This window comes from Conger conger, chromosome 4 (assembly GCF_963514075.1).
Source record: "Conger conger chromosome 4, fConCon1.1, whole genome shotgun sequence".
In the NCBI taxonomy this organism is placed as follows: Eukaryota; Metazoa; Chordata; class Actinopteri; order Anguilliformes; family Congridae; genus Conger; species Conger conger.
Window position 1 is genome coordinate 74,468,792 of NC_083763.1, and position 10,000 is coordinate 74,478,791.

Genomic DNA, 10,000 nt, shown 5'->3' on the forward strand with positions numbered 1-10,000 from the left:
ATCCAAAAACAATGATCGTGAAGCTCTCCCTGCTACAGAAACAGCTGAAACTACAGCAGGGTTTGAAACGGCTGCTCGCTGGTTGAGCAGGTCACACCAGGCCAGTGTGCTGCAGGGGACATGGGGACCAGGCCAGTGTGCAGCAGAGGACATGGGGACCAGGCCAGGGTGTAGCAGAGGACATGGGGACCAGGCCAGTGTGCAGCAGAGGACACGGGGACCAGGCCAGTGTGCAGCAGAGGACACGGGGACCAGGCCAGTGTGCAGCAGAGGACATGGGGGTGACGGAGGCTTCTGGGGAGAGGTAGGTGGAGGAGGAGGAGGGGACCTAAGCATTCGTCTCTCTCCGGCTGGGTGATTCAGTTCACCGGGGTAATTAGCATCACTCTTACATGCAAATCGCTACACGGCTATAAGGACAGAGAAAGATGCGGGCTGTTTGCGCATGATCTCGCTGATTCCGGGGCGTTCGACTGGAGGAACAGCATGCACACACCGTAGCCATCTCCAAAATAATATGCCACAGCGGTGCACTCTCTTGACTGAAACTCAAATCCTGCACAAACTGAAGCCTGGGACCCAATTCAGTCTGCCACACAACGGAGACTAGCACTGTCTGGAACATAACATTCGGTGATCCCACAGGCTCTCTCCAATGCTACTAATACCGTCTGTCTGTCTACATGTCTGCCTGTCTATCTGTCTACATGTCTGTCGGTCTGTATACACACAGCAGACAGCTCTAAGGAGGTATGAATCTTTCTCCCTTGTTTGTCTTCCTCTTTTATCCCTCTCTCTCTCCCATCCGCTGTAACTGTTCTCTCCTAACTGTTTGATCACAAAGTGGAAGTCCTTTCTCTTCCTCATTTCAACCATTTCTATAGATTCAACCTTGAATCACTCACTCACTCACTCACTCACTCACTCACTCACTCACTCACTCACTCACTCACTCACTCACTCACTCACTCACTCACTCACTCACTCACTCACTCACTCACTCACTCACTCACTCACTCACTCACTCACTCACTCACTCACTCACTCACTCACTCACTCACTCACTCACTCACACACTCACACACTCACACACTCACACACTCACTCACTCACACACTCACACACTCACACACTCACACACACTCTCTCTCTCTCTCTCTCTCTCTCTCTCACCTCCCCCATTTCTGCCCTCCAGCTGCTTCACAAATTAAACTCCAGATCCATTTCTGGTGGGGTTTTTTTCTGTGCAGGCTTAAGATGAATAACATTTTCTGGTCTAAACACTCGAGTGCTTTTGTGAGTTGCGTTGAATCACTACGAGACGTGGCCTTTGCAGCACTTCGATGTGACTCACACACCATGAAAGCAGAATCAGAACCCAGGGTGAAGAGGTAAGCAGCAGAACAGGAGGAAAATTAAACGCGCAGGGCGTCGACAATAACACATCTTACAGACGCTTTCACTGGAGGGGACCTGAGTCTGCACGCCCCAGACTCTGTGCCTGTGGAAAAAAAATTTGCTTCTCAGTTTAAAATCTTAAATCTCCTCCACTCATGCAAATACAGACGGGCGAGTCATTTTTCAAACAGAGATCAGTTTCAGCGCAAACGTTCAGATTTCTCTCCCCCGAGAGCCCCGCAGGATTCGAGATGGGACTCCACTTTTCCACACGTCTCCGGCAGCTCTCCCAGGGCTTTAGCCCGATAATCTAGCGCGGCGTTTTAAGCATACCAACTACCACGCTGATGACAGACACACACACCGTATTGACCGCTCCAGTGACATCACGCGCTGGAGTAGGGGCGTCTGCTGAAAAAACATCGCCCCAAAACGTATTCAGAAGACTTCTCAGGCTGCGGCCGCTGATTGGGCTCAATGTTCCGGAAACTTCCGTATCGATCCGTGTACCGGAGCCACGCCGGGAGGGGAAAACAAACGCGCAGGAAACAAACAGGGTCCCCCCCCGCGGCCGCGGGAGTTCAACAGCGCGTCGGGCGAGAAAGGGCGCTCTCACCAACCGCCACCTGCCGGGCTGTCAGCGGGACCCGTTCCCACCCGCTGCCGGGCACGGCACACGGAGAGCAAGGAGGGCGGGACAATGGAGCGCCGGGCCCTTTCAGCGACGCAGACGCAGGGCGAGGGACCCGGCCGAGGGGCGCGGACGGAGGGAGATCGACGCGAGCCGGCCGGGAGAGCGGAGAGTCCAACCTCCCCCCCGAGCGCTCGGTGACCGCCATCGCTCAGGTGTGGCAGGAGATAAGAGCGGCCTGAACAGGCAGGGCTCGGCCGCTACCGCTGCCTAAAATGGCCGCCACCGGGGGGCCGGCGGTTATGAGCGCACTGCGCACTCAGCCCGGGCGAGGCCACAGTCCAAACGGCTGGGCGGGATTTTCACTCTTCTGACAGCGGCTGTGTTTAAGCTCAGCTCCAAATGAGCGGTCTCATGAGCTGTGTGTGTGTGTGTGTGGGTGTGTGAGTGTGTGTGTGTGTGTGTGTGTGTGTGTGTGTGAGTGTGTGTATGTGTGTGTGAGTGTGTGTGTGTGTGTGTGTGTGTGTGTCTGTGTGTGAGTGTGTGTGTGTGTGTGTTTGGCAGTGTGTGTGTCAGTTAGAAGCTGTCATGTTGTTGTTTTTTGTGCATTAGGCATTATCTTGTATCTATCAAACCTATCATAGTTGAGTTGGTTGTAGTGTGCAGATGGGGATGAAGTAAGACTTCAGTTTGATGGCAGAGAGTTGGGGTTGGGTGTAGGGTTCGTTTTGACGTTGATGGTAGAGGGTTGGGTTTAGAGTTGATGGTAGAGGGTGGGCTGGGGTGTAGGGTTAGTTTTGGGGTTGATGGTAGAGGGTGAGGTCAGGGTGTAGGGTTAGTTTTGGGGTTGATGGTAGAGGGTGGGGTGGGGCATAGGGTTAGTTTTGGGGTCGGGGTGTAGGGTTAGTTTTGTGGTTGATGGTAGGGTCTTGGGGTGGGGTGTAGGGTTAGTTTTGGGGTTGATGGCAGAGTCTTGGGGTGGGGTGTAGGGTTAGTTTAGGGGTTGATGGTAGAGGTTTGGGGTTGATGGCAGAGTTCTGGGGTGGGGTGTAGGGTTAGTTTAGGGGTTGATGGCAGAGTCTTGGGGTGGGGTGTAGGGTTAGTTTAGGGGTTGACGGTAGAGGTTTGGGGTTGATGGCAGAGTTCTGGGGTGGGGTGTAGGGCTAGTTTTGGGGTTGACGGCAGCAGACCTACATTTGGGCCCAGAGGAGGAGGAGGAGGAGCTGGACGTGGCCAGCCGGGAGGAAGAGGAGGAGCTCTTGACGGGGAAGGTCTTCCCCCTGCGCGTGGAGGGCCCCACCACCTGGGACCGCTTCAGAGGGATGGCGGCGCGGGGAGGGGGGGCCACGCGGCCGTGGTAGTCAAACAGCCTGGGGAGGACAAGAGGGGGGGGGGGGGCAGTTTTTAAGACCAACAGCACCACAGTCTCCACACACAGGATGGGCCGGTCTGTCTACTCAGCCTTGTACCTCCCAATTCCCCTCAGAAAATGGCTGACATGCAGCACCACGACAAGGTATATAAATGGTCTATAAATGGTGCAAAAAACAAAAATACAAAACTTACTAAGCGATTGATTGATTGATTGATAGACTGATTGATTGATTGATTGATTGATAGACTGATTGATTGATAGACTGGCATCTAATGCAGAGATGAGAAGCACCCTTTGTACAGGACTGGGGATAAATTCACTGAAATGTATGGTCACGAAACACAAATAAATGCTGAATAAAAGTATATAGAAACTACAAGGCAGTGCCCATCTGTCTTCCTTTCCAGCCAATCCAGCCATGGCAACCATGGCAACAGCGCTCTGTGGGACAATTTCCCATTTTTCTGAGAAGGCCTTAATTGTTTGTTTTTTTGTGTGTTTTTATTTTTTATTTTTTTTACTTTCTTATGTTTTTATTTTAATTCCCCCTGGAAAGCAACCATTTCTGAGCCCAGTGCAACAGTTTGTCTGGCTCTGTGGGGAAAGCGATCTGGAGCCAGAGAGCGCCGATGTGTTCTTTATCTTCAACGGCGTATTCAGACACAGACACAGCCTGACTGATCATGAACATGTTATTTATATTTAAATATAATAAATTCATTTTGGGAAACACCAAGCAATTACATCTCTGCCCATCCACGCACGCACGCACGCACATATATTTGATGTAATATATTGTTTAGTATTGTTTTTGTTTATAATATTATACATTATGTTCAACTTCCAACTCAATACAATGCAGCAAAGTCAAGGTTGCACCCCTTTTAGGGAGCTTTTAGGGAGTACTCACAGAGCACTTTATTAGGAACATTACACCTACTTATTCATGTGATTATCTCATCAGCCAATTGTGTGGCAGCAGTGCAATGCATATAATCGTGTAGATATGAGTCAGAAGCTTCAGTTAATGTTCACATCAACCTTAAGAATGGGGAGAAATCTAAAACAGGGTGGTTTGAGTATCTCAGAAACTGCTGATCTCCTGGGAATTTCACGCACACTAGTCTCTAGAGTTTGGTGCAAAAAAGGTGAGAAAAAAACAAAAAAACATCTAGTGAGCAGCAGTTCTGCAGACAGAAACACCTTGTTAATGAGAGACGTCAGAGGAGAATGGCCAGACTGGTCAAAGCTGACAGGAAGGTGACAGTAACACAAATATCCACACATTACAACATATATATGTGCGTGCATGAGTGTGTGTGTTTGTTTTGTGGGGGCTGATGGTTTTCCCTGCCTTGTCGTGCCTCTGCCTGTTCGACATTCACAAAACGTCTCCCCTGCAATGTCCTTCATAAAATGAACTAATCATCACAGAAAGTTTCAATCTTTATCTACCATTTATTTTTCTTTAATAGATTCTCTCCACATCATTCATAATATCATTCCACTCGTCTTTATATTGAATAACAAAAAAAAATAAAAATCTCGACGCTGCACAGAAGGCTATTCTGCGACAGGACAGTGAAAGTGGCAAGCATCGCCTTGAGATACCTTTAAAGCGTTAACTTTGACGTAGCCCTTCAAGGAGAAGAAGCCTTTCTTCATTATTAAATCAGGATGAAAGCGGTGTCGATTCAGAGAGCCATCTTATCTGCATTCCCGTTTCAAGTGCGGGCGGCCATTAAATAGCCAGTTAAAATGACGGCTCAGGTTGTGGCTTCTCTAAAAAAAATTGTTTTACTTCGGATTGGCTCAGACAGTTTTATTGTACATTTTTGATCAGGCCCCCGACAGTTTTAATGTACACTCTTTGCTTGGTCCACTCAGGCTAAGTGTAAACCTTTTGATTCGGCCAGACAGATTTAGGGTGTGCTTTTTACTGGCCCAAGATAGGTTTATAGTACATCTTAAACCGGTCTGAACAGTTTTAATGTAATAGCTTGATTGGTAAGGCCTTTAGTCTGTTTAAGACTTTTTATACTTTCAGTGTTTTAGATTGCAATGAAGGATTTCTTTTTTTTTGCTATTTAGAAAAGTTCTGGAGGACCTTCCAGCTTTACAGTGGCTGGTAAAGGGGAATTGAGGGGATTTGTGATCTAAAAAAAGGGAGACATTGGCCCAGCAGGTAAGCGCAGTTATTTGGCAGTCGGAGGATTGGGTGGGTGTCTCAAAGCGTCACCTTACCCCTAAATGCTCCTGATGGGCTGGTTGGTGCCTTGCATGGCAGCCAATCACCATTGGTGTGTGTGTGTGTGTGTGTGTTTGTGTGTGTGTATGAATGGGTGAATGAGAAGCATCAGTTATCAGTTATACAGCGCTTTGGATAAAGGCGTTATAAACGCCCTCCATTTACCATTTAAAACAGGAAGTGCAGCTTCATGTAACTCTAAATCTTCTTCTACGGCTATGCACAGTTACACGTCCAGATGTATGTGTGTACACTGTTCTGCAACAAAATACATTTAACCTTATTTTAGGTTGTAATTATCTCCTGTGGCGTGTGTAATCTGAGACTCCTGTATTCAATTAATAGAAAACATAATAACTAACATGACAAAAACATATGTCTATAACATTGAATAAACACTATGAAATGAATCTGTCCATATGCCACACAGACTCTGTAAACACACAGCAGCATCATAGTTTTGGAGTTGCTTTGAGTGTATTTTCTTGTTTTAGCCCACAAACCCCCCAAGGATTCTACCCCAGCCACTGCAAAGTCGGTTGGTCGTCAGACCTTTAAGTATCTGCACATATCTACCGCAGGTGTCTGAAATATCCTTCATTGTGCATAACTGCCTGTCCGGAGCCGTCGCAAAAACGCTGAAATGATATACCTGAAATGGAATGTTAAAACACCTGGCTGGTCAATGATGAGTGGCCTTTTCACCGATGAGTGAATTCATGGTTCACATAAAAAGAAGAAGCCTTTGTAAGCACTGAGGGGAAACGCTGATAAAATAACCCCCGCACGAGACCCGGCGTAGGCAGGCACCACACATCCATCAGCCTGCCTGCCTTCTGCTCACGGCGGCCATTTTGTGACTGCCATCACGGACTGCGGTCTGCGCGTGTGTGCGCGGGGGAAAACATACGTACCGGTTGTAGAAGTCATCCCTGTAGTAGTCATAATCAAACTCGTAGCCGCTGCAAAAGAGACAAAAGGATGAATAAATCAGCAAATGAGTTTCATCCCTGGGTTTTCAGAGAGCATTTTTTTTTTTTTTTTTTTTTTTCATCTGTTGTCTTCTGTGCAGGGAATTTATGTTGCAATAACAACAACAAGAACAGCAAGACAAGAGATAGAAGAAGAAACTGTTTCTCCACTCGCCTTGGAGAAAAAGAGTATACTTTCCTTTTCATTGTCATAAAGTACTAACAGCATGTGAACACAGTCAGCACATGGGACATTTGAATCCTCTCAGAAACATCCTTCAACCAACCAGCTTCAAAACACGGTTTCCTGTGAGGCCTGGAAGAATGCCAATTCATAAAGCATCCTATTTCTATTTCATTTTATTTGAATTTACACTGAAGAATCCCAGGGGCCTCCAGACAGCCCTTAAAGGATCTGAATCCTAAAAGATGGCCGATCTCAATGGGATCCTGAGTCAGACCAGAAGGACAGAGAAAATACATGCTTCGAATGAACCCAGACAAACCTGACCAGCACACACACACACACACACACACACACACACACACACACACACACAAGAACTCTGGGTTCTTTCTTCCTTTGGTTCCTTCCCCTTTCTTTCTTTCCATTATTTGCCCTGTTTTCAATTAATAACACCCACACAGACAGACATGCACACAATCTGAAAACAAAAAAAGATATTCATGCAGCTTAATTAAAAGTAACAGAAAAAGGTCGTTACTGAACAGGAGTGACACGCTCATTGCAGTAATCGCCCATTTCGGCTCATGCGGCCCTAATTATCAGGACGGATAAATGGATGTTTTATGCTACATTGTTAAGATGCTAATTAAATTTTAATGAATCCGCCTGATTTCCTCGGTGACATTAAAACGAAATTAAGGAATGAATAAATAAAACAGTGCTAATGAAGGAAGAAAGATTATAACATCCGTACGATTTACATTCTGCACAAACAGCCACAGCATGGCTCTGTCTGCAGAGGGGGATTAATTAAGGTGGACCAGGACGGCAGACAGCAGACTTCTCCTGCAGGACACGTGTGTCTATCCCTGCTCTCACACTGCACACATGGTCCGTGCATCTGATATAGGTTGTTTGGATCTTACCTGTACACAGCTGAGATAGGGCCTTTGTATCTTACCTGTACACAGCTGATATAGGCTGTTTGGATCTTACCTGTACACAGCTGAGGTATGGCATAAGGATCTTTCCTGTACACAGCTGATATAGGCTGTTTGGATCTTACCTGTACACAGCTGAGGTATGGCATAAGGATCTTTCCTGTACACAGCTGATATAGGCTGTTTGGATCTTACCTGTACACAGCTGATATAGGGCATTTGTATCTTACCTGTACACAGCTGATATAGGCCGCTTGGATCCTGCCTTGGGTCTGTATGGTTTGGGTTCCCTGCCATGTTTATATCTGCAGGACACACACAGAACAGAACAGAAAAAAAAAAACCACAGAATAACATTAATACATTAATGTCACTCCATATTCTCTCACATTCTTCATTTGGAGGACGTAGAGCTGGGCAGCACAGCGGTGATAGAGAGTTCACATCCCAAACAGGGGCCTTGCTCTCGGCATTCATCCTGCTGCTACTGTCAGCAGTGACATCAGCGATCAGCAGATATGAAATAATAATAAACAAATACAAAAATACAAATCCGACAGGGATACAGGGGTAAATAAATCTACTTCACATTTATTTTCGCCGATGTTAAGAAGCGAAGTAAATCTTCCGTATGGCGGCTTGTTTCGGCTCATGAAGTGCCGTTAAGTCAGTCTGGTAATCAGTCAACCAGTCGCAGTATTATCAGTGCAGAGTGGAGTTACACATTCCACACGGTGCTTCAAAATGGAGGGGATAAGAAGAGTAAATATTCAGACTTTGCGATTCAGTATTGAAATGTATTTGGCTGTGCCTGCATCTTGGAGGTGGGGGGTGGGGGGTGGGGTTCCTGCACCCGTTTCTCTCAACAGGAATCACATGTCTGTTTATGCCCCCCGCCCAGTTTTTTGTGGGGAGGGGGGGGGACGGGACCAAATGAGAAATATCTGTCCCAGGACCACCCCCACAGGACTGGCTGATGCGCTGACAGCGCTGTTGAGTGTTGAGCAAATGGTCTTTGTGATAAAGGAAAGAAGAAAAAAAAAAAAAAAAATACATTTTTAAAAAGCCCACAGAGGGACATGCGTCTGGTGCTACTGCTTCTGCTCACACCCTCCTCTGAGATTTTGACTGTGCCTGGGCGCTGTGCGTTTCCAATAATCGACTGCAGAACAACCTCAGCACCAGATGGACATTGTTATAGACATCCAGCCTAATCATGAAGCCACACGCTTTTAAAATGGCACCCTACGTTCCCCTTATCGCCTCACAGCAAGGAGGTCCTGGGTTCGAAACCCGGCCTTTCTGTGCGGAGTTTGCATGTTCTCCCCGTGTCTGCGTGGGTTTCCTCCGGGTACTCTGGTTTCCTCCACAGTCCAAAGACATGCAGGTTAGGCTGATTTGGAGAGTCTAAATTGCCCGTAGGTATGAGTGTGTGAGTGAATGGTGTGTGTGCCCTGCGATGGACTGGCAACCTGTCCAGGGTGTATTCCTGCCTTTCACCCAATGTATGCTGGGATAGGCTCCAGCCGCCCTGCGACCCTGGGATGGATGGATGTTAAAAACCTTGCGTTGTATATTCTACAATGATGCCAAATACATTTCACGCACCCACTTTGGATCTGAACATCTGTCCATATTTCCTGATTAATGAAATGAAGCCTTTCCTACCGTCCACAGAGTGTGTGTGTGTGTGTGGGCCCAGCCAGAGGGTGAGGGAAAGCCTGTGTTTGAGTGCCTGTGTTTATTACACTCTGGAGGGAGAGAGAGAGAGAGAGAGAGAGAGAGAGAGAGAGAGAGAGAGAGAGAGAGAGAGAGAGAGAGAGAGAGAGAGAGAGAGAGAGAGAGAGAGAGAGAGAGAGAGAGAGAGAGAGAGAGAGAGAGAGAGAGAGAGAGAAGAGAGAGAGAGAGAGAGAGAGAGAGAGAGAGAGCGAGAGCGAGAGCGAGAGCGAGAGAGAGCTGCAAACATGGCTTTCCAAGGAGGAAAGGCTGTGCCAGCACTGCCCACTCCATGAATTTGAGACAGAGCTGCTGCACTTTCTCACAAAGTGTGAGAATGACATTGGAATTAGAAATGTTTACTTTCCCAAAAATTAATCAGAGATTTAATTTTCAATTAAAAAAAAAAAAACTGCCGACGAACAAAAAAAACTCCCCATGGAGGAGAGGAAGTGCTGTCAACTGGCAGTGGAATATGTCACTGCCTGCCAGCGCTTTAGGGACAGGGCGTGACAGGAATTATCTCTGTAAAA

General features: G+C 47.2%; 1 protein-coding gene across 1 annotated transcript in view; it reads right to left on the bottom strand.

The window, feature by feature from the left end:
• LOC133126722 (RNA-binding Raly-like protein) overlaps positions 1-10,000 on the bottom strand; it is a 194,086-nt gene that overhangs the window by 5,348 nt on the left and 178,738 nt on the right. Inside the window, 4 exon segments of the mRNA XM_061239058.1 lie at positions 3,210-3,399; positions 6,567-6,614; positions 7,982-8,036; positions 8,039-8,056. Coding sequence (XP_061095042.1) covers positions 3,210-3,399; positions 6,567-6,614; positions 7,982-8,036; positions 8,039-8,056 — 311 coding nt within the window.